Below are 25,712 nucleotides of genomic sequence, written 5' to 3' on the forward strand. Positions count from 1 at the left end.
GGGCTTCTGCAGCTTAGAGAAATCTTATTTCATTGTGTTTTCCCACGCTCATGTCAATGATGTAAGGTGTTTAGTGACAGTATGTGGGTAATAGGTTTATTTACTGATGTCTTTTATGTAGAATCCAAAGCTGTATTGTTGCAGCTGCTAATTAAGTTATCATTGGATTGTTGCTGTATGCTAAGACAAGCACACCACCTGTTGTGCTTTTGGAAGATATTCAGATATCTACATAAATTATTTGTAGAGAGACAGGTTAAAGGAATTCTGAGATGTTCCTGCTAAATATTATGCATCATGAGTAATTGGTAACCCACTTGAAGTGCATTTTGTGTACATTTACACTGTATAAATAGCTCATCTCGGTCAATTACTTGGCAATTACACTAATGCTGTGACTAGCATTTGACCTTATATAGCCTGTTAGATCTGTCTGAACTCTGAGGCGGTTTGGACTGGCACCCGAGGAGAGAGTGTGTGTGTTTGTGGGTGGGTGGGGGAGGGGAATGTTATATGCAGAATCATGCCTTAAAAAGCTCAGTAGCTCTTCATAACTTAAAGGAATATTCCAGATTCAATACAATTTAAGCTAAATTTATAGGGCAAATGGCTGTTACAAAGTTGAATACTACAAATTAAAGGGGTCATGAACTGCCTTTTTAAATTTTATTATATTGTTGTCTGAGGTGAACTTATGACGTTTGCTTGGTTTTTGCATTCAAAAACATCAAAATGAATAAGTAATAGGCTATTTCCTACCCTAGTTTTGAGCCCATCTCAGAAACGCTCGGTTTTTATGGGCGTCTCGCACTGAAGACTTGGAAGTAAACGCCCACTGCAGTGAGTGGATAACAGTTTTGCATATTATAATGAGTTTAACTCACCTTGTCGGTGTACATGGGGGAAATTGTTTTGAAAACGTTCAACGTTGTAAAATGGCAACCGGAACGATTCGCCCATACATTTTCGACCCAGAATGCAGGGACTGTCTTCTTCCACAAACAGGCACTGCACAATATTTTGTAAACGGCATGTTTATTGCTTGGTAGCTCGATCCGGTTTGTCATCACGAGGTAGGCATCTATGTTATTTAGCTATGCGTGTAATGCGCGAATCGGTGGGCGGGGCTAAACTGGCCGTGTTGAAGTAGGCGTTGATCTTCTTCTGCGGGGGTGGTTTTTTATCCTCTTTGACATCATAGTTCCCCACTTTGAAAAAATCGTTTGCTGGGGCTGGTGTCAATAAAAGCTTTTATTGGACTAACAAGGATGTTTTCAGTTGGATATTCTTATAATATGATGTCCTCTTAGATGGCAAAAGCTCAAGGAAAATTTGATGTCTCAGTTCATCACCCCTTTAAATTCAACCTGCATTTCAACTTTTTGGAGGCACTCACAATTGAAGTGAATGGGACTAATCCATAAACGTTAAAATCTTAGGATAGCCACAAGACAATAATAATATTTGTGTTAACATGAATTTGTGTGTTATTTCCAATTTTATCATTTTGTTGCCATGATGTAAATTCTACAAACCTAAAACAACTAGAAATTATGATTTCAACGGCTTTACGGCTCAAATAATTTACAAGCTCTAACAGAAGAATAGAAGTGCTTTAACTATTATTATTATTAGCTACAGTATACATTTCTTCTGTGATCAAAACATTTGCTACATGCTCTTACATTGTAAGTGCCTCAGATTAGCCCCTAGTTTTATCTTCTTGTATTTGTTGTGCCACAAATGCTGTTCTTTGAGCTTGTATTGAACATGAAGTACGTCAAAATGATCACACACATCTGTCATTCTACTACTGTATAAGTGAATTATGTGCTCCATCTGGATTTGAGCAGTTTTGGGGGCAAAAATGCTTTTCATGTTGGCTATTTGTTGGAGGAAAGAGCAGGTGGTACAGTATGTTCTGCCCAGAGAGGTAGAGACCTTCAGCCTGGGGGCAACCTACTCTTCATATTTCACCACCTGAACAGGTAGTCAGCAATTGCATAGAAGGAATAAAGAAGAAGTTTGTTTCCCAGAGGTGCTGTGTTTGCTGTTCACGAGCTGCGTTTGCACGCCAGCCTTTTCGCTACATATAGTACGCAGGGTAGGACAACGTGATTTAGGACTTTGAAGTGATTTTTGTATTCAGCAGTTATGATTATGTAAACTCTCCAAAGATTAACAATATACAATTTTTTACCAGTTTTAGAAACATGCACCACCCACATGCGGCAAATTTGGGATTCAAAATGTTTAAGGGCGGATTAATCATCCTTCATACGTTCTGACTCACCAGAGAATGTTAGATTATAACTGCATGCCATAAATGATTGGATTTTGAAGTTCTGAATAACACAGGCATTATGTGGACCAAGGGTAATGAAAAAGCAAAAACATTATTTAAATGTAGGCTCACATTTTAATATCGGCGAGTTTGTGGCTGCATGAAATGCTCTTATTATAATCAAGCTGCCTCTGCCTTTGGTTGTCGAAATTGGCCAAATATTATATGTTTTTTTCTACCGAGAGGGAAGGTCTAATTAGATATCCTGATTGGGCCACACATGAATGTCCCAAACAATGATGTAGTTCCACTTTTCAGCATTAATTTGGTTTATAATTGGAGACTCTGGCTAAGTTTTGATGGTATTGGACGTGTTTTAGGTTTTTTAGTGGCTACAGGTAGCACTTAACTCATTGTAATGTCTATCTAGTACCAAACTCATTTCTTTGCTGACATACCCTTCCTTTAGCCTTAAAATGACCATATGGGGAAAGGAAAGTGGAGTCCCATGGGTGCGGAGCGTAATGTGGACGACGGATGTGAAGCTTTTGGAATGTGCTGGAATAGCCAAGGAGCTCGGAAGGCTGAGATAACACCACTTAAATAGCCTATTCTCTCGCTCTTTCTTTTCGCTCCCTCTCTCTCTCTCTCTCTCGCGCGCTTTACTTTCTTGTTTCACTCCTCTCTGATTGCTGAGTAACCTAAGAAGTGTGTGACAGAGTGCATCTTTCAGACCAGGGGGACTTTGGCACGAAAGATGTCTGTTAATCAAATTGTCAGGGATGAGATGTTTTTCTCTGCCGAGAGTCCACAGAGAGGGTTTTCTGTCCCTCCTTTGGCTGTGTGTGAAAAAAAAGAAACAGAAAGAAAAAGAATTCAGAGCATGCCTGCACCTGGTGGACAGGGAAGCATGTTTAAAAAGCTGACAGATGTTTTAGGCTGTTTTGAAATCATTTGGTGCTTTTTCACTTGCCTGGATCCACGTCCGCCGTAAATCCTCTCCTCTTTCTTTAAATGTAAATAAGCTGCATCCGATTTAGAAAGCAGGTTGTTATTAGTACTACATTCCTGCGTTGTTATCAGCGGCCCTTGCTTCCTTGCTTTATCCGTCTCATACTTAACCCCTTTTTTGGAAAGCCAGCCTGAGTCATGCCCCTTTTTTTCCCCCGCCACGTCTTCATTGACAGGTTGATTCCAAAAAACTGTCTTCTTTGGTGTGGATGGAGCCTCTCGCTCCAGTTTCAGACCAGACCATATTCTCCACTGTAAATAGAGAGCTATATAAGAAAACAAATGGATATTGCTGTGTGGGACAGAACGTGCGTCTAAATGAATCAAATCTGGATGGCACGGAGAGAGTTTATTTGGCCCTGGGGCTGATTTAAGGCAGTAGGAGTGGCATTAGAGGCTGGTAAACTAGAGCAAAGTGTGAGGTGGGGAGCCATTACCCAGCATCCCTGGAGGAGCATCTACCACACGAAAATCCAGAATGGATGAGGCCATTCAAAGACTGGGCAGATGTCCCTGCTATGTGTATGAATCACTTGATGACACCGTAATAGCGCCTGCCATTGCGTTTAATCTGATTCTCCGAGCCAAGAAAGCTGCCTTTCTTCCCCCAGACCTCCGACCAGACACAAATATAACAAATCCAAGCACAGAATCTTTACAAGTCTGTTGCACACTAGGAGAGGGTGTTATTGCTAGATTCAAGCTAATCATCCTACCAGTGGAGTGAAGCTGGAGAGAGATTTGCAAAAGCACTTATAAACAAGAACCTGAAATTGACACTGTGGTTAACCAGCTAAAGTCCATATAAACTTAATTTTATGTAGACTGTTGTCACTGAAATAAATAATACAAATATATTTTAGTTTGTTCTCAAATGTGTACAATGAAATATTACATTAATAACTTCTTCTATCTTATTTTATGTTCAAGTGTTTTTGCTGTTGTTTTACTTATTTATTTTATTTTGTGTTAAAAACCAATTAGTTCAGTTTACTTAATTTTATTGTGCAAACTCGTTGCCTTAATTTCATTAAGTAAGCATAACTTAATTGCATCAAGTTATTCTTACTTGATCCATTTAAGTTTTGTGAGGGGTGGGGGAAAATGGTACTCAAACCAGTCAAGTAATGTTTACAAGGTTTTTCTGAGTAACGAAGGCATAGCATGCAAACAGTACAGATTACTAAGAAATTTTAAGTACGTTCAACAAAAGTTAACAGAAAAATTATTTTAGTAAGAACAACGTTAGGGTATATTTTGCTTCTGATAGCCAGATGGCAGAGCAATGGAAAGGTGCGTTCATGTTGAACCATCTGTTGTACGGGTGTGAATTTGCTTTGCTTTGGTGTGAATGTTCAACCCGAAAGACAATTGCTTTGCTCTTTGTGTGAATAGACCATTCATTGAAGATTTCTTTAGCTATTTCACATCATGTTTTTTTTCTTGTGGAGGAGTCTAAATAATTACTGATAAATACTGATGTTATTTTATCAGTATAGTTTTTAATTAATATTTAGTATTCGTGTTCCTTGTATTTTTCTTATTTTATTTATTTATTTATTTTCAACGTTTCTTTTATTTCAAGTAACAAAATGGTTTTTTTTTGTTTGTTTTAGTCAACTATAATAACCCTGGTTTGCAGAGTTGTGTAATCTGATGCATTTCTGAGTGAAAGAATATTGTTGGTTGAGGCTTTTGCCATCATTTTATCCATCAGGAATTGATTGATTGATTGTTGTGTGTGTGTGTGTGTGTGTGTGCGTGCTTTCGCGTGTGTGTGGCTGTGTATATGCATTATTCTGACATTTTTGGGTGAAGCAAGTTTTTAAATGAGAACAAAATACAGAGTGGGTGGATCAGAGGAGCCTGAAAAACAAGAGGGATTGATGAAATCAGTTGAAAAGTTGTTTTAGTGTTGTTATAGTTGGATTTTTATGAAAGATTACAAAGACAAATATATTGTATTAAGAAAGTAAACGGGGTCAAGTTTGATTTCATTTAGTCTTTTGTCAGTGCCCTGCATTCCACGCGTTCCAGAATTCTGCATTCTCAACCAATGACTTCACTCATAAGATAGCTTTGAACGTTGGAAGGAAGCTCACATAATGGGGCCTTGCACACTGTAAGCTTCGCATAAACATCTGCTGCTGTTTCTCAGTCCGGATGGTTTTTCTGGCGCTGATGAGCGCCTCCGGCTCGGCTTACGAACGCTCTTCAGCAATCCTCTCTAACGTTAATGTGGAGCAATCAAGTTAAAATGGTGCCATGAGGCACTTTGCGATAAACATCGGCAGCGATGCGAGCGTGGGTCTATTTTCCAGATTTCCCACTCATATGGTAGGTAGAACGTCTACATATGGATTGCATTGTTGTTGTGATCAGCAGCAGGCTGCGCTTGCTTCATGGAGCGTACGCCACAAATCCTGATGGTCTCTGCACTGCAGCGGCCTTTGTGTGTGGGTATTTATTCCAAGGATTTACATGTTTGACACATGTGATCTGTCCTAAAAAGGTCTGGCATGCAAAGGATCCCACAGGGCCTACAGAGAGAATCACACCTCATTTTGCAGCTCCACAACTTAATCTACAGTCTAGACAGGAATACCACCCATTAAAGCCTGAAAGCCAGGAAGAAAAGGGACTGTGGTTGATCAGGTTTGTTCCGTGAGGTTCTTCCAGGGTTTTCCATCTATAATAAGCTCATGCAATCAGACTGAGGAGAGTGGGAAATTAAATAAGAGACAAAGAGAAAGAATAAGTGCAGGCAGCACATTATGGAGCCACTTTGAGGAGACGGGGGGTGAAGATAAATATGGCTTTGAATGTCTGAAATGGCACTAGCTCATACAGTTGCTCATTGCCTAGTGGTTAATGATCTGAATTCAGGGGCAGAACTACCCATTTGTTGGATGCTGGTGCCCTTTAGTGCTTTTCTATCACTGTATGATGTAGTTTAAAAGTGTTCTTACCTTTTTAGCTTTTTAGAGTTACAATGTGCAGTTGTTGAGCAATAATCAATGATTGAGCAACAGTCTCAAGTATACATGATATAATGCATGAAGTATTAAATTCACATACAATTCAATACATGATATAATGCATTGAAGTATTGAGTTCACATACAATTCCAAGGTTATAGTTGAATTAACATGTATTCATAAGTACAATTTTTAGTACATTTTCTAAATAACTACAAAAATAAATTTAATGTGAAATTGTGAAGGATAAAGACTGACATAATATTTACTTGTTAAACTTATGCCATTTATCTTTGTTTTATTCAACTTCTGAATTGTACTGTACTAGATAAGGATGAGCTTCACTTTGGTATCTAGTTCATTTAGTATGATTTTACAAAAACCAGGCTGGCATCATTTTTTTTTTAAACAATTTTTTTTTTGGTCCTCACAATGAAATCCAATGGGATCCAATATTGTTTTGTGTGTTCAGTCATGCAGGTTTGGAATGACATGAGGGTGTGTAAATGATGACAAACTTAATTTTCTGTAAATTTTGCTTCTCGAGTATCTTGTTATCTTGTATGTTTAATATTTTTACTGAAAAAATAAAATGTAATTAGGCTGGGTACCAATAAACACAATTAGGCTTATTGTAGATATTGTAGACTAGTCCCACCTAGTTTTCCTCCTCCATAACTCTGACATTCCATGTTGAGAGTATGATGATGATTTTGCCTCGTTTGAAATCTGAACCATTACATTCCACTTTCAGTGTTTCCTCTGGTAATTACAGGGCAGGTGGGGATTATGTTCTCTGATGTAATGATGTGATTCTTAAATATTTTAGTACAGAAATCCTCCAGGAATTTTTGGTTTATTGACTTTATTTACTTTGTTCTTGCTTTTGTGTGGTATCAGAACCTGTGTAGTAGTTCAGTTTTGGATGAACTTTTACTTGGATGGTCTGTCTATCTTTGCCTGACTACGTCAGACTTCGTACTTCCGTTCAATTTCAGTTCGCTTCTGTACTCAGTCGGAGATAGAGAGCCCTCCCCTTCCGGTCGACCACCATGGGACCTTATTTCGGAAAAAAATATTGTATGGTAGTCAATGGCGAGAGACAACAAATATTTTGATCTCGTTTGAATTGTGCCCTGAATTACACATTTGCTGTTTGTCAATTTAAAATATACATTTTAAAGTAAAGAAAGTCGCAGTTTGATGTAAAACCGTTGAGGTATATGACTGTGAAAATACGTAATTACAAAGACTACAAACCCCAAAGGCGCACATTTGCTCTCAATGAATGAAGCTAACTTTACTGAGGCTAATGTCTGTCATTGTTTCTATAGTCTTACCTTATAATCGTAATGTTACGCCATCATGCCTGAGTGTTTTGTACCAGACTGCACACATACGAGGAACGGATCCTCCTCGTTGTTTCGCTTCCTGGGAGATGTATAGTTCATTGAGCGATTTTCATGTAAAACTAAAAGTTACTCTTGTGTTTTATGACAAACTGCGATGTTTTTGACTTTCAGAATTATTTTTTAAATTGACAAACATCATATGTGTAATTCAGGGCACAGTTCAGACGGAATAAAAAGATAAGTTGTCTCTCGCCAATGACTACCACACATATTTTTTCCGAAATAAAGGTCCCATGAGCCGGAAGTGGAGGGGCGGGACTTAGGCTCTCTATAGACCATTTTGCAAGATGTAAACAACACTGGTCCAGAAGCACTTCCTGTTTCAGTTTTTTAACACTACATAAAAGCTGGGATAAAATACAACCAACAGAACATGTAAAACTGAATCAAAAAGTTAAACAACATCTTTAAGATGGTTTCTTTACACGTGAAATAAAGAAAACAACTACAGGAAGTGTTTCTGGACCAGTGTTGTTTACATCTTGCAAAATGGTCTATAGCGACCTATCTCTCAGTTTTCCTCTGGCCTGAAGCCAGCCGGCCAATCAACGAACAGAGGGCGGGCTGAGAGCCGTGACGTAGATGCTAAGCGGCGAGTTTAAGATTGTATTTTAGGTTGGGTAAATCGAAAACGACCGCGGATATGGAGATATGGGATGCAATTCGCTCTGTTGTGGAGAATATTCCTGGCATTTGCAAACTGAAGCTCGAACAAGCAGAGTGTTTGTTAAACATTTTGAATGGAGGGGATGTTTAAGTTGGAGAGAGAGGTAATTGCGTTATGTGATTGGCTTACAGGTAACCATTGATTTTATACTTTAGATAAGCGATCCACCCAAATCCCCCCACCCCCCGCGCGAGAAAAAAGCACTTTTGTATAATGCCATTCCAGACTCTGTCTGACCGTCTATTCAATTTTAGACAAATCCAGTGATTATTTCACTACTTTTAGACGGTCAGATGATCAGACGGTCAGTGAACAGACTCTGGTGTGTCACATCTGAAAAGAAGGTTCTGTGGCTACTAAAGAAATCCCTTTTTCTGGCACTTGAACAGTGTCCACCTTTAAAGAACAAGTGTCTGTTGTTTACCACTTAACAGTGTTGGACATTTTCTGTCATCTATATCCAGAAACTAGGCTTTTTTCAAAGTCCCTCAGCTCTACTTTAGAGAACTCTTTGGTCACACAGAAACCCGCTAAAATAACATATCGATGACTTCTGGGAACTATAACAGTATGAATGAAAGGCACACCTGCCACCTTCAATTCAAGAGTCAAGGCCAACCTTTTTTTATTGATTTCCTGCTTGTCGCTGTGGTCATTGTGTAAAGAAAGCATATGGGGAAGAAAAAAACTCTTTCCAGACCCAGGCAAGGTGAACGTCTGGCTGAAAAGGTAAAAAGGCATACATAAAACTCTCCGATTATTTTATCAGGTTCATTTTGTGAGGGGAAGAAAAGCGCTCGCGGCTATCTACGACAGTATGTGTCACATTTGAAAACCATTATGTGGCCAAACCAAAGCCTTTGGACACAAAAGAAACGGGTTTGTTTTTCTTGACTCGTAGGAACTTTGTTTGGAACATGGTCTTGATAACAGCCCATTTGCTGTCCGAAACACAAGGTTATCTGGTTGAAAAGGTCACTCAAGGTAATTTCGGGTGAGGAGGCAAACAATACTGTATTTCATTTGGTTTTATGTGCAGTCTGAATCCTGAGGTTTTGTTTTTTCTCTGACACAATTGAAAGAGCCTTATCTTACAGTTGACATTTTTTCCAGCTTTTTTCCCCGAACGACGCTGTTGTCGTTCAGCACATTTCACAGTGGAACTTTTCCCAGTAACATCTGATGACGGTTATACCACGTCTTGTAATTTGCTGCTATTAGCAAATGCACCCGGATTGTTTGGTGAAGGGTGCGGCACGGGTGGCTACTCTGAAATCCACTGGCAGCAAACAGGCCTCATTTTGGCTGAGAGCTCCACCTCCTTAACGACAGTTTGTCTACGGCAGAGAAAATCCCACACTTTGATGTTCTTTCAGGGTGGCTGAGTTTTATAACATGTTATAACTAGATCAGAGCTGAAGTCAGAGCTCTGAGCTCTCAGCACCCGCAGTAACATTATAACCAATGATTTGTTTGTAGAGCAATTACAGTACAACCATGGCGTCTAATCCTAGTCTGTTTTTTAAGTTTCTTCCCCTTTTAAATGGTAAAATAAATCTTTCTCTTGATTTCTCTTGTTTTTCAGCCCACATATCATGTTCCTGTCTCAAAGCGTGCTAACGGGTGAGAGGAACCTCTGTGGGGCAAGATTATGCCATGAAATCGCCCATTCCTGGTTTGGGCTGGCCATTGGAGCACGGGATTGGACGGAAGAATGGATCAGCGAGGGTTTTGCCACTTATTTAGAGGATGCGCTCTGGAACCACGTTCAGAAGGTATCACGATAAAGTTAAATCTTTGAACGCTTATGTGCTGCCCCCCCTTCCTATTAGAGCACTTGCTCACTGGTTAGAGTGTAAAATGAGTTTAAAATTAAATTGAATTTTCTGCATTATCTGGAACACTTCACTTCCTGTAATCGCTGAGATGCGACACAAACTCAAGCTTGTGAAGTGTGATTGTGCGCCGCATCAACACAGTACTTCACTTCATTCAGAATGGATTTATAATCTGTGTTTACCAGTTCTGAATTGAAAACTATTGTTGTGTTAATGGTTTCCAATATGTCTTAAGTTTAAATAAGCTGCATTTAAAGCTGAAGTGTGATTTGATTTCCCTGAAGAGTATAAACTCTGGGGCTTTTTGGTGCTATCAAAACATTGTTAATTTTTTTTTTTTTTTGGAGCATCCTGAACAGACGTGCTGGCTTAACCAGTGCTGTGAGTTAGAGGCGGGACTATCTGTTTGTCTGACCAATTGCTGTTGGGAGAATATTTGAGGACATCTATTCCCTGAAAACAATAGTTAGGTTTAATTGATGATGCTATAGTGGTGCAGAAATGAGACACTTCACCTTTACAATGAAACATTTTTGTTTAGACACTACTTAATTTGCAGTTGTTTGCTTTGTTTTGTTCACTTTTTTTGTTTTTCCCAGTTGGGTTATAGAGAAGCTGAGGAGCAGAGACGGTTAAAAGCTCTGCTACGCTGGAGAAGACTGAGCGATGAGTTACAGAACTCTGAAGTAGAGCTGCAGGTCCTCAGGTATGGTTGGCCATGCATATACTCTTAAAGGAGTAGTTCACTTTAAAAAAAAAAAAAAAAACATTTGCTGATAATTTACTCACCCCCATGTCATCCAACATGTCCATGTCATTCTTTCTTCAGTCGAAAAGAAATTAAGGTTTTTGATGAAAACATTCCAGGATTTTTCTCCATACAATCCACTTTGCGGGTAACCAAACAGTTCAAGGTGCAAAAGACACTTTCAATGCAAACTGCAAACTGTTCAAAGGGCTTTAAACGATTCCAGGCGATGAATAAGGGTCTTATTAAGCAAAATGATAGGTCATTTTAAAAAGATTTAAAGTTTTATAAGCACAAACGCTCGTCTTGCTCTGTTCTGTGATGCGCGTTCGTGATTCTCCTCATTTATCAAAATGAACGAATCTTTTTCGTGTCATTTGGTTCATTCAACAAACGAAATGAACAAATTGACTCAGGAAAAGATTCGTTCATTTTGATGAACGAGTTCGAACAGGAGAGTCACGAACGCACATCACAGAACAGAGCAAGGCGACAATTTGAGCTTATAAAACTTACTTTTAAGTTTTATAAGCTCGATTTTTTTTTTTTTTTTTTTTATAAAATAACTGTATTTTGGCTGTGTTTGACTGAAAGAGGAAAGTCATACACCTAGGATGACTTGAGGGTGAGCATTTTCTGACAAAATTTTTAGAGATTTTTGACTGGTGAAACATGAAAACAATGAACATACGATTGAGAAAATATGGTTTATCTGTGTTCTAGATATCTCTAGTATTTTCATAAAAATAAAGTATATTTATAATGAGATGCTAATCGACAGAATTTATCACTGTATATAATATTATAAAATAATATAGTTTCTGTCTCATTCTGTGATATGAATCCACGTAAGATCACAAAAGGAAGTTATTTCAAACACTCGACTGACGTTATGAAGTGAGTTTGGAGTAAAACATTCATTTTTATTTATTTATTTTTTTAATTGTTGAATGACAGGTTTGTAAATGCTTCTCATTAAAAGTTTGGAAAGATCAAATTTCCAGGTAAGCTCAAGATTTTAACAAGAGCTTAAAAAAAGATATGACATTTCAACTGCAGAGAATAATTTCGAGCATGCCATTGCATGAGTATTATTTGATATGAGATGTAATGTAATGTTCTGAAGAGCACAGTATCACAAGGTTTTATGTAGGTTTGTGGTAGGAGTAGATTACCTTGGCTTAACTTTTAAGAATGAGAATCTGCAAGTGTGTGTGTAAGATAGAGCGATAGATAGATTCCTTGTCAGGAATTCAGCTATCAAAATACCAGCAGGTTTTGAGGATCCACCTGACAGCATGTGTTTGGCCCTTCCTTCGCTTTGAGGGGCCCACACCCTCTATAATCTCAGGGATAAAATGTTCAGACAGTCTGGAAGAATGCCCATCTTGTGAATAAAACATAGAAATGTCATGTAAACTATTCTGTAAGTAATACAGTACTATGACAATGAAAACATGTCATTCAAATCTAGGGCATTTTCAAGGATCAAACAGTAGAGTTTCAATTCTCAGGAAATACAAGAACTGATCAAATCAAATCTATACCTTGAAAAAACATTAAAATGTTCATTTTCTCATCATCACTTGTCTGTTCAAAATGTCTGTCCAATCACTGGCATGTTTCAGCTGGATTTCAGTACTTGTTTGAAGTACGTTTCTGCTATAAAGTTCTCTTCACAATAAAAAAAGGCCAATGGGGAAAACGACAGATGGGCTGAATGAAAATTATGCTTTTTAAATTTAAAACTTTTTTTAGTATGTTCTTGCGGTTATGGTAAAGGAGTTGCAATTTGAAACATGCTCAAAATGGTTGACCAATCAACACACTGGCCCAGCCGACCAATCAGAGCACATTGTGCTTTTCGGAAGGGGACGCTTCATTAAGACTGGAACTATGAAGTGTTACTGACAGGGTAGGTGCTGCAACAATATATGGAAAATAATGTGTTCAAGCTTGAAAATCTATTTCAATAACCCCCAACAAGCAAAATCAAGACTTTGTAAAAGGATTATTATGGCCTCTTAAATTGTTGCTCTCCCTACATAATTTCTAGAAACTAACGTCAAAAGTAAAAGTAATAGCCGATACATTGCGGCTTGCATTTTACAACTACATCTTATTTCACCATGATTTTAGGTGTACTGACACAAAACATTTCCTCAACTGCAAAAAAGACATCAAGATTGGACATAGGGGAGACACCCGTTATTCTCATTGATTTTAACACTCGAGAATATCTGTTTATTTGTTGGTCCATCTATGCATCCGTCTGGAAAGGAAGGCTGCCCATTGTGTTTGATAAATACCTGTCACCCTTTTCATTGGACAGCTGTGGGCACTTCCACAAACACATGTAAAAGCCTGTGTGACTAGGAGGAATAATACAGGCCTTTTAAAGGAGCTCACCCTTATCACTCCCTCCCATACAGTGAGAGAGAGAGAGAGAGAGAAAGGAGGGAGACGTTGCTCTTTATTTTTGGAGGGGAACCAAATGTAAGCATCAATAATGTACAAGCACAAGTGAGTGCCCCAAATACAGCTAGAACGTAGCTGAAGCCATTTTGACTCCTTTAGACCTATAACTGGATCCTGAGGCAGCAGGTTGACATGAACTCACAGATTGTTGTTGTTTTATGTAAATGAGCAGCTTGTTAATAATAATTATTTTCATTCTTATTAATTGATAATGTATTAGAGTTATTTTGACTGGCAGACAATACAAATGGGTCATTTATATTATTATTAATTGAATTATTATATCATTTTGCGTGCTGGATAATAGCACAGGTGAAATCCTGTACAATTCATTGCAGGAGGGACCTGAATATCATAATATATCATAGAACACTCATCATAGTGGCTAGTCTTGCACAGGCAATCACCACTGTTATTTTCTTCAGGAAATGTAAAGATCTAGTTTACAGTTTTTCTGAATAAGCTCCCCTGGTTAAAAGTATTAGTGATAAACAGTTTTTTCCCTCTCCATAGGCTAGATCTCCATATATGGGAAAGCATCTGTCCCTCTTAGCAGATCTTGCTTTACTTTCTCTGTGGAATTTTATAGCGTAGACCTGCACTGTGTGCACACGCTCTCAGAGATAAGGCATTAGAGCGTGATCAATCATACTGCAGTTTATCAGGATCAAATCTGTGACATAAAGAAACAAACAAAAGCAGGTTATGATGGCAAGAAAAACACTGCACGCATATAGCCACACGCCCATTTGTCTGCAAGAAAAAAGAAAGAATAAATGCTGTTGTCTGTGTTAGCGGCGCCTGAGTATCGACCAAATCTTTACAAGAGCCTTTTATTGGCAAGACCAGTTAATCTCCTGTAGAAGATCAATAGTTTTTAACCGAGGTCGTCATTAAATGCAGAGATGGCCAACACTTAAAGCTCTGTTTGTCGCTTGCAATCTACAGTACCTTTGACCATAAGGAAGGAAACACTCGATCTGAGTTGTGAGAATGCAGCCTGAATGATGCTTTAAATGTCAGTGAGTGTCCTGGAGATCTTTTATAAATTTGGTAGTTCCTGTTATGATTTATTGGTTCTCAGATTTGATTGGCGTGTCTGTGTTTGCATGCTCCAGACTGACTGTCTGTGCATTAGTGGTTGGGATTTAGTGTAACTGTCCTTACGAGCAAGTCATTGAATCATTCATTCAATCGAATTGTTCAAAACATTGATTCATTCATGCTGATCACATAGTCTTTTTAAATTAATACGTACTTTGCTGCTGCTAAAAAGTGTGAATTAGAGCCAGACCGATTTATCGGCAGGCCGATATTATCGGCCAAAATTATCTGCCGATATTAGGCATTTTTCAAATTATCGGTATTGGCAGTTATAATAGGCGATAAATGAATATTTCAAAAATAAAATAAAAATGGACGAAACACGCTTCAAATATGAATTTGAGTGTTGGTGTTGTATAGTTTGTCCACCAGAGGGCACTCTACACAGTCCCTGTTGGCAACACTCGTGTATAACCCGCCACACATCCTGCAACCTGCTGATCCAGTTTGCTTATAAAGCAATGTAAGGACTAATTATTATTTTATTTATCAGAACTTTAATATATTTAATGTTCCTCTGTTCTGTTGTGACAATAAAAGAAACAAGTTTCTTTTTAAAATGCATTATCATATTATTTAAGTTAACTCATAAATAACTACAAATAACTAATGTTAGGGAAATCTGTTAATGTTTTGTTGCGCGTTTCTGTGAAAAAAAAAATATCGGGCAAAATATCGGGAATATCGGATTTTAAAACCAACAAATATTTGCATCGGTATCGGCCTTCTATCGGTCGGGCTCTAACCTAGACATACAACATTCATCATGTTGTCATTGATATGATCTACAATTGAGTTGCATTGCTTCACTGCTATTTGCATCCCTTATCCTGTGGTCATCCGGGGGCTTTTTACCTATAATTTTACTTGAATTTGGACATACTTCTGTTTTGGCATACTGTTTTAGGGAAGTAGGCTAAGCTAAGTTTTTATGAGGAAGTCATTGCTTCTTGCTCAAATGATATTGCTTAAGATATATTCAATTCAATGCATCTTTATTGTAAAAAAGAAATGCACCTGTCTCGTGACTTGATTCATTCAGTAATCTTAATGTGCACTTATGTAACAACCATAAAACGCAGCATTACTGTCATCTATTGTGCTGTAGAGAGAAAAGCTATCCGGGACGTAATGGTTTCATAAATGCAATTGTTTATACACTTAGTAAACTGTTAAGAGGTCTTAATGTATGCTGATGCAAGTATATTCCTATACAGAGTGCAGTAGATGCAGCACTTTGCATTAAAGAGATCACCAGTAGCAGCCTTTGCTATGTTTCTCCCGTTCAATTGAAAGTGGCCTCACAACACAAGGCTTGTGCTTTAAAAAGAGCCCCACCTCCATCACGATTCGCACATGCCGTGATTGGATGTCAAGGTATACTGTATAGGGCAAAAAAATGTTGGATGATTTCTTGTTTTTAATATTTATAATAGCCTATTTATTTACACATTTATAATTCAGGATAATAGAGAGCTGTTTTCCGGAACATCGGCACTATTGCAAATTTGAAGCTTATTGATTTTATACAACAATGAAGATCTAAAAATATGTACTATATGACATCTGCAAGTTGTGTAAATGTACATCTATTACCAGCTTTTTCCACTTTCGATGTTATTTCTATAGACATTGCTATTGTAGCAATTCAATATTTGCTTAAGTTACCACTAAAGCTTGCTCTATTTTGTTGTAGATCATTAAACCATTATGCTGCCTCAGAGGTCTGGCCATTTTGAACAGATTGCTTGATTGAATGACTCACTCGTCAATTGGTATACATCCACCGCACATGGCACCCTTTAGCGTTAATATGAGACGCAAATATATATGGGCCAGAAGGCGCCTCCTAGTGGTCTAACCCTAACCCTGCCCCACACCTAGACCTACCCCTAACCAAAGCGTTATATTGACGCTAAAGGGTGCCATGTGCGTTGGATGTATACGCATTGGCAAAAGCGTCAGTATATGACGCCTTGGGATGAGAATGCGTTGAGCAGTTTTAGTTTCATTTCATTTCCCCCCCATCATTTAATTCTTATGCCTGTGTTAAATTAAGTAACACCATGTAACTTTTGCTCTCGGTGTCCACCTACAGTTAGGAAACAGTATTGTCTTCTAATACTGTCGTAAAATCTGTCATGGTTACACATGCATTTATTTACAAGCCGATATCCCCGAACTCTGCAGAAGGAGTTATCACGTCTTGGGCAGACTGCCTGCGTTGTTTGTGAAATGTCTTCATACCAAGTACAGTGGCATATATTTCAGCATGTCATTTGAATATAATTTCATGGGTTTTACGCCAAAAGCCGTGAAGTAGTCGAATTTTGTAGTTCTTTTTGTGCTTGGGTTACTACCCGAAGTTACGTAGTGCCAGTAAAAGCGAAGGCAGATGTGTCATTCAACCTATTGTAAGTTGATGTACCATCACAAGGGTTTTGGAAATATATTCTGAAGGTTGAAAAGCTACATAGTGTTGCTTTAAATTATTCCTCCACTCCACCATGCTGCAAAAAAGACTGTCCGCACTTGCCCAGATGTCAATTGAACACGACATAAAAATAAACAAAAAAAATATTTTCAAGATTTGTTATCAAAACATATTTTCTTTTGTCAAATCAACTTTATAATAATTTATTTAGTTGAGATAACTTATTATTTTGAGTTTCTGATGATTAAATTAATCTCCTTCATTGTATTAACTTGTTCCAGTTCAATCAACTTAAAATTTTAAGGCAACCCAGGTTACTTACTTTTTTAAGTTAAACCAACAATAGTTTTTTACAGTGTAGTAATCACAACATTTTTTCTTTTGTCAAATCAACTTAAATAATTTATTTAGTTCAGATAACATATAATTTCGAGTTTCTGATAATTAAATCATTCTCCTTCATTGTATTAACTCACTTTTTCCAGTTCAATGAACTTAAAATTTTAAGGCAACCAGGTTACTTACTTTTTTAAGTTAAACCAACAATATTTTTACAGTGCAGAAACTTCTTAACGTCAAAATCAGATGCAAGTGTAAAATATTTTCTCTTGATAAAGCCTATTCCTATTTTCATATTGCATTAATAATTCCTATTACATCATTTTAATCTAACTCATTTTTATTTCTTTATTTCTCAAGCCTATTATTATCTCCAACGTAATGGTTAGAGAGTCAGACTGGTAACCCGAAGGTTGCAGGTTCGATTCTCAATACGGGCAGGAAATGACTGAGGTGCCCTTGAGCAAAACACTTTACCCCCAATCGATCCCCAAGAGCCACAACAACATTTTTGCTGTTTGCAGTGTGTTCACTACTCACTACTCCTAATGTGTGTTCACTAACTTGGACAAATTCCGAGTTTGGGTTTCCATACTTGACCTTCACATGTCACTTTCACTTAATTCGTGGATAGCGGTAGAGAGAGTTTGTCTAGTTTACACTAGTTTATAGACTATTAAGAGATCATTGTTAAATATAAGAGATAATAAAGTAGTCACATTCCATACAATAATTTGGGGGAGCTTGGAGCCTCCGACTGTTTCTTTGAAATAGGCCTCCGAAATGCAAATTCCGTCTCTTCAGACCACAGTCTGATTCATGTGGTGCTTGTGTGTTTGCATATGTATTTGTTCACAGGCCCAATAAAGAGAACACAGGGGAAGTGAGCGAGTCTGGTGCGTCACTAGTGAAACATGCCCTCAACCCAGAAAAACCCTTCATGCAGGTGCACTATCTGAAGGTACATCTGATAGCTCAAAGTGCAGACTTCTCTGGGACATCCTCTGGGTTGTGTAGAGTTGTGCTCTCTCTCTCTCTCTCTTTCTTTCTCAGGGCTACTTCCTCTTGAAGTTTCTGGCTGATCAGGTTGGCGAAGAGAAGTTCCTGCACTTCTTCAAAGTGTTTGTGGGAAAATTCCACGGGCAGCTCATTCTGTCTCAGGTGAGTGTGTCCTGCACATTCATTTTTAGCCTGAACACAAATGTAGATTTTGACCTCACCATTCGTTCCATCAGCTTGTATCAGAGAAAGTATGCACCAGTTCCCCTAAAGGTGTATTTGTTGACTTGATTTGTCAGAGTTCAAAATTAACACTCACAATGCACCAAATGAGATTTTAAAATTGCTTCTGGTAAAAATAGAAAAGAGTTAATAGCTATTTCCTCTCTAAGCGAATTTGTCAGTGAAATGACTTTGATCTAGGAAATAAAGATCAAATTTTACATTGTCTTACTGATTACAAAATTGATCCACCTTATATGTGTGTATTTTTATCCATCCAGTCATATTTCAAAATTTGGATAAAATACCTGGATGCGAACCTCTGCAATGTACTGGCACAGCTTGCATTCTTCTATAAGCTTGTAGTGGATTATTTATCATCGGAAGCTTGGGTAACACTTTATTTTGATGGTCCATTTTAGGGGGAGGGAGAGGTCTGTCTTTAAAGGTTTGTAAGTTATCTTTAAAAATCAATCATTCCCCTATGGAGAAAATTAATGAGATGGTTTTTTTTTTTTTTGCTCCTGGAGGTCGACTGTTGCGCTCGATAGAAATACATTATGACATTTCAATATTTTCAAACACTGTATGCTCTGCTTAAAGCTTTGATATTCGCACACTGCTTTTCATTTATGCTGTAGTCTGTCTCTTGTAGGATTTCCTGCAGATGCTCCTGGACACATTTCCAGCAATGAGCAGGTATGAAGAAATGGTGTCAACATTGGCTTTCAAAAACACACACTCAATGAACTCCTCAGCTGCTCTTCCATCATTATTAGTGTGGGGAAATTTCACTTTAGGTATTTAAACCAAACCCTGCAGGAGTCTTTCTTCTCCAGCTCTACCTCAAATGATTTTTCCACTGGTTCTCTTGCCCAAACTCACCCGTTGTATCATCAATATTTATTTTCCTTTTCTACTGTTTCCTCATTTTCGTGTTGACATAATGTTGTCATTAAAACTGGCCAAAAACGTATCATATAGAAGAAATATGAAGAGGCTCCTTTTCCCTCCGTAATATTGTTATGCTTCGTGGCCAGTGGGAAGTCTAGTTCTGATAGGGTCTTTTTCATGGTGAATCATAGAAGTATTGAGTCCTATAGCTGCCTGCTACATGCTTCAACTGTGCATATTCACTGCTATGCTAGCAGAAAACACAAAATGATCATCTTTAGTGAGAGTTATTTATATATTAAGTTATGTCTTTGGATACATGTCAGAATATCAGATCTGTACATTAGGCCTTGCTGTGTTAATATTAGTCAAACAACAATAACTAAAAAAAATCAGTGTTTATTTTAATAGGCTGTATGTGTACAGTAATACCGTCTTGATTTTTAAGTTGTTAAATAATTAATAAATTAAACCATTTTTCATCAGCAAGTAATTCATTTACTATTTAACAGTTTTAAATAAAGCACTTTGTTCAGTAGCTTTAGTTTTGGTTTCGACTATGTTGGTAACTTGGCAAATTGTTAAACAATCAGCTCTCTTCCTTTTCTTTACTACCTGCGATCTTCATCTCTCTTCATTTCTCCTCTTCTGTTTCATCTGTCTCTCTTTCGGTTTCTTGTAGTCTCCATTTGCTCATTAAGGCCTAGCCACTGGCTGATGATTGATTAAATTACATTAAACTGAAAGGTAAGGGCGTTCAATATTTGTGTCTGCTGCTCAGAAGTGTAAACATTCATGGCGGCACAACGCTGGAACGGCAGAATGATGTGGTGAAACAATCACAGATGGGCCTGCTTGTGTCAGATCAAAGACAAATCAATGCTTCCATGGCAAACCGTTCCTCCTACACCACCCCCCAGTTAAGGAAGTCCACGGCAGCTTCTGTTAATGTTTGCCTGACTCAATTTAGATAACTGTGTTTTACTTGTCCCCCTATTTTTCAGTTTCTATTCATCTTCTCAGCAAATTAACATTTCTTGTTTGACTAAAAAATGGACAATGGATCCCTTTTAGACACACATTACATTTAGAGAGTCACCTGAGCCATATGTACTGCAAGTACCAGAATATGGTATAGGCTTGAGGTGAGTGGGCTCAGTTCACTCATGTCAGTAAACAACCACCTAGCAACCACCAAAACCACCTTAGCAACGAAACATAAACAAAGCAACATGCTGCGAGCCACCCACAAAACCCTTCATGGATATGACTTTTGCATTGGCAGTGTGTTTATATTGCTAATTCAGAATGCTTTTTGAGTTTCCTTTAGAAATTTACTATGATTTTGCTATAATTACGTAACTATAATTTACTTTTTAGTATAGTAACTGTATTATTTTAATCAATATGTTTAGTTTTTATTTCAAATGAGGCAGTGGTAGTTATAGTTATGTTGATAATGATCTGAACACCTCATCTTTGACTTTGCATATTCCAAATTATCAATGCTTATTATACTAAGAACATTTTCCATAAGAGTTTATGAGAAGATGCTTAATAAAAATGACCACTGTTACTAGAATATTCTCCAAAATACCAGCAGTTACTACAGTTATTTGTACTTCATTACTGTTAACACTTTGTTAGCAATCATCAAAATAATACATAAACAAAGGGGTACAATCATTTTGAAAGCTTTAAGATGATCTCACAATTATTTATTATGATTTTACCATAGTAATTGTGACGCTGGTGGTGCGGTTGAGGCAAGGATAAGGCTGGATCCAAGTGCAGCACACGCTTTATTTAATATACTACAAACTCAAACAGACTAGATACAAGACTCTAACTCAGTAACAGGATACATGAACAACCGCCATCAACCATCTGACATTAAACAAGAACTCACCAAGACAAGGCAAAAGCACAGGGCTTAAATAATAGGGACAAACGAGCTAGGCAAGGTAACAAGGGGGCGTGAGAAATAAGAAACATCTGGGATAATTACTAGACAGGGAACCACTGATAACGAATTGACAAGACACAAAACCACATCATGACTGTAATAATATTTATCCATGGTATTTTTCTAGAAATTATGGTTATTATGAATTTTTAAGGGCATTGGGAAATCAATAGTATGCAGCATGCTTTCCATTTTAACTAAGTTAGAAGTTATTAATTAGACGTACTGTGGCTTGCAAAAGTATTCAAACCCCTTTGTTAATTTCACATTTTATGTTGCTGCCTAATTACTGAACAGCCAGGACTTCCTAGAGCCAGGCTACTGGCCAAACTAAGCAATCAACGGAGAGGGGTCTTGGTTAGAGTGGTGACCAAGATGCTGATAGTCACTCTCTTGGAGCTCCATGATCATATATGGAGATGGGAGAAATTTACAGAAGGACAAAAATCACTTCACCGATCTGTGCTTTATGGCAGAGTGGCCAGATTCAAGCCTCTCCTCAGTGTAGACACACGAAAACCCACTCGGAAATTGTACCAAAAAAATGAAAAACACCTAAAGGACTCTTTAAAACTGTGAGAAACTCATCAGAGTAGAAGACAAGCTCAACGCCGCAAAATATAGAGTTATTCTTAATGAAAGCCTAGTCCAGAGCATTCAGAACCTCGGACTGAGCAGAAGGTTCACCTTCCAAGGACAACAACCCTAAGCACACAGCTAAGACAATGCAAGAGTGGCTTATGGACAACTCTGTGAATGTTATTGAGTGGCCCAGCCAGAGCCTGGGCTTAAAGCCAATCACTCTCCATTCTCTAGGTTTCGCCATCTCTGGAGAAACCTGAAATTGTCTGTCCACCAACTTTCCCAATACAACCTGACAGATCTTGAGGATATGAGGAGAAGAATGGCTGAATCATGGCTTGATACACATGATACACAATGTACTTATTGTAATAATGTTTTTAATTCCCGGCGGATTCTTTACATTATTACGTCACATCTGTACACATAAAGAAGGAGTCTCGTCTAGCAGACTATATTGTGTCTGAGGATGTTGGCGAAGAAGATTTATAGCCTTTTCTCACAGCACTTGATATAATTAAACTTATCAATTTGTTGGCGGTTCCAGAATGGTTAAACGACAATCACCAGTGACAACTGATTCACCCGCTGTAAAATGCAAAAGACTTTGTTCGAACTTCGGAGTGACTACAGAAAAAAAAAAAAGAGACTGCAATCGGATCCATGCGGAAACAAGGATATCGGAAGGACATTACATGTAGTCACGCAATGCTGACGTTGTTGGGGTGGTTGATACACAGTATCACGGTCCCAGTGGTTACGCAGTGCATAAGACACATGCCTCTGGTGTGAGAGACCCGGGTTCGAATCCATTGTGAGAGGCGTGCGACCTCTGACATGTATTGCAATTGTAAGTCGCTTTGGATAAAAACGTCAGCTAAAATGAATAAATGTAACATAATTAGTTGAGATGACATTTTCCGGTGAAAATTATTGTGTTGGTCATACTTCCAAAAAGAATAATCTGTGATTCTGAACGCCAGTATCCACACCGGCGGGGAGACTGACAGCCTCACAGTCTCCTCAAACATCGTGTTCATCCACGCTGTGCCATGTCGAGGGTGTCGAAGTACAAGTCACGTAAAATTGATAATTCTGCGAATAACTGCAATTGCAGATTTCGAACAGAAATGGCGACAAAGAGGAACAACTGCAGACTGCAGCTGTAATAAATTTGCAAAGTTGTCACAGATGTTTTTTTTTTTTCATTATGAAGTATGGAATGTAGGTTGATAATGAGTAGGTAGACAGCAACATAATAAAATGCGGAAAAAAACCTAAGGGTTTGAATACTTTTGCAAGGTACTATGTATAACAGCATGATTAATCATACCAGAACAGTGTTTACATGCTCTATTAAGTGTACTTCTCAGGGTCTTTTAATTATCGTTCATGCTTCATCAAATGAATCTCAGCATGCATTGAACATTTGCTTGTAGAATGAGCCTTTCTTTTATTCTGCAACAACATGCTGTGGCACGACAGCGCTGTTATTTAGTAATCACAGTCCGGTGAGCTTAGTGATTTGCTCTGACACTGAGGGCTTTTCCCTCTTCAATGCTGGGATGGAAATTTCCATCCTTTTCATTTGTCATCACCTTAATGTGCTCAACTGTTGTGTCAAAGGGCCTCAAGTGTTGGAGACACACTGTTCCTGTCTGAGACAGTCCATTTAGTTGATTATATGTGCTTTGAGTTTGTGCGTGTGCATGTGTGTGTCTGCGCTCTTGCACATTAACAAGATTGATTTGGAGTAAGTGGTGAATGGCTTCAATTACTGCCAGTGAAAAAAATACTTTGAGGGGAAAGAAGAAAATCAAATTTATACAGAGTTGAATTGAAAATCACAATTCAGTTCCAGTTGAATAAAAACTGGAACTAAATTACAAATAAAAATTGTAATACATTTGGAGGAACACAGAAAAGTGATATACATTTGGTGTTTTGGAGAAAGTCATCTAGATATTTTGTGGCATTGTATGGGAAAAAAAGAAAAGAAAATGTATTTATTGACTTATTGTTAGAATTGAACATTGTTTAGGGAAATACTTCTATATTCCTTTTTATTCAGGGAAAAAATAAGAGAACAATCAATATTATACCATGGTCTGGGTGAATACTCGATTCTGATTGGCTGCAGGGTGTCCGTTAAAAAGTGATAGAGGACACCTAGTAAAGTAGTTCTGGTGAAACTGCCTGTTTACCATTCGAAATTAATAAATAAATGCGCTGCCTACAACGGCTGTGAGTAACCATAGCAACAGGCAGTCACATGCTCTATCATATAACGTTAGATATTATAGCCTAATACAACAATGAGCGACTTCGTGCTATTTCTTTTAACATTTATGGAGAATATGGCAACTTTGACGACTGGTATGCTGCTGAAGAAAGAAAAAATGTAAATAAAACGGAGGAAATTACACCGCTGCTGCGCTGCTCCATTGAACTCTATTGGTAACGACGTAACTTGCGACCATAGTTGGATAACGATGCTTTCGGGAAACGCACCCCTGAATGAGACCCTGCGGGAGTTTTACGCAGCTGTCCAGACAACCAAGGCAGGAGAAGGCTGAACGTTACAGCGTTTCAAGCCTAAGGAGCCTGAGGCAAATGACCCTTTGATCTGATTAATTTTTGCCCTCTATAACGTTAAGCGCAAATCGCTGGAGCTCAGAGCTAATTGTTTTTTTATTGTTGTTTGATTAATTGTTTTATGTGTAATAAAAAAAAAACTATGCCTACCTTTGTGTTTCATGAAAAAAAAAATGCATTTGTGAACCTGAAGGGATACGAGCTAAGCGGACTATAAATATCTCCGGTTGCTAGATAAACAGTCAGTCAAGTTATTATTTGTAAAAACTAGATTTAGCCTAATTAAAATATAAACTAATGTTTTATTTGGCAAGTGACCATGGTATAAGCGGGTTAATGCCCTCCGAGGTGTCCATTGTCAGGTTTTAATGGACTTCGGCGGAGGCAACCCTCCTCCGCTGCGCGTCGGCCGGTTTACGCCTCGCCGTCGTCCATTAAAACCTGACAATGGACACCTCGTCGGGCATTAACCCTTACGTAAATCATACATTCAATATCTGAACTGCGATTCAGTCATTCCTCTTCCTGTGCTGTCGCACGTGGCCAATTCAGTTCAATGCCAAACTCATTAATTGAAAGAGAGCCAAATCTTACATTCTGAACTATTCAAAATCCAGGTAGTCACGCACATTGCATGTAGACTTCTTGTTAAAAATGCTTTTAATTTAAAGGATTTTAAAGCACATGAAAGCAAAGAACTTGTTCTCCTCTTACAATTACTGAATGTATCACTTTTCTCTTTCAGTCGGGGCATCAGACTTGAAACCATCTTTTCAGACTGGTTAGATACACCTGAAACGCCAGAGGTAAGAAGGAAAAAGCCAAGATCTATTTTGAGATGTTTGGTAAATTCAAGCCAGATTATAAACTCTATGATTATGCAAAAGGAATAAAATCAGGCTTGTTACACAACATGTAAAAGATGTATTGGTGCTACCTCTCATGCCTGTCACCCAGATTGTAAAACCGTTTTTAATCCATTTCCTCTTGAGCAATAGAACATAGAGCGCGTGCATATATCTCTCCAGGACTGACACATGGCATGAATGAAGCAGCTTCCCTCTTGCTTTAAGATCCATTTAACCTCTCAAGCATTTCTAAACTGGGCTGCCACAAGCTCTTAAACAATTGATGACTAATACGAAGCCATAAATCTGTCTT

General features: G+C 38.0%; 1 protein-coding gene across 3 annotated transcripts in view; it reads left to right on the top strand.

The window, feature by feature from the left end:
* aopep (aminopeptidase O (putative)) overlaps positions 1–25,712 on the top strand; it is an 88,701-nt gene that overhangs the window by 10,070 nt on the left and 52,919 nt on the right. For all 3 annotated transcript variants that reach the window (XM_039679925.2, XM_039679934.2, XM_039679943.2), the window contains 6 exons: positions 9,938–10,127; positions 10,790–10,896; positions 18,152–18,254; positions 18,347–18,454; positions 19,170–19,213; positions 25,297–25,357. In XM_039679925.2, coding sequence (XP_039535859.2) covers positions 9,938–10,127; positions 10,790–10,896; positions 18,152–18,254; positions 18,347–18,454; positions 19,170–19,213; positions 25,297–25,357 — 613 coding nt within the window. The remainder of the gene's footprint in view (positions 1–9,937; positions 10,128–10,789; positions 10,897–18,151; positions 18,255–18,346; positions 18,455–19,169; positions 19,214–25,296; positions 25,358–25,712) is intronic.

The sequence above is a fragment of the Pimephales promelas genome, chromosome 14, assembly GCF_988280905.1.
Source record: "Pimephales promelas chromosome 14, fPimPro1.hap1.1, whole genome shotgun sequence".
Classification (NCBI taxonomy): Eukaryota; Metazoa; Chordata; class Actinopteri; order Cypriniformes; family Leuciscidae; genus Pimephales; species Pimephales promelas.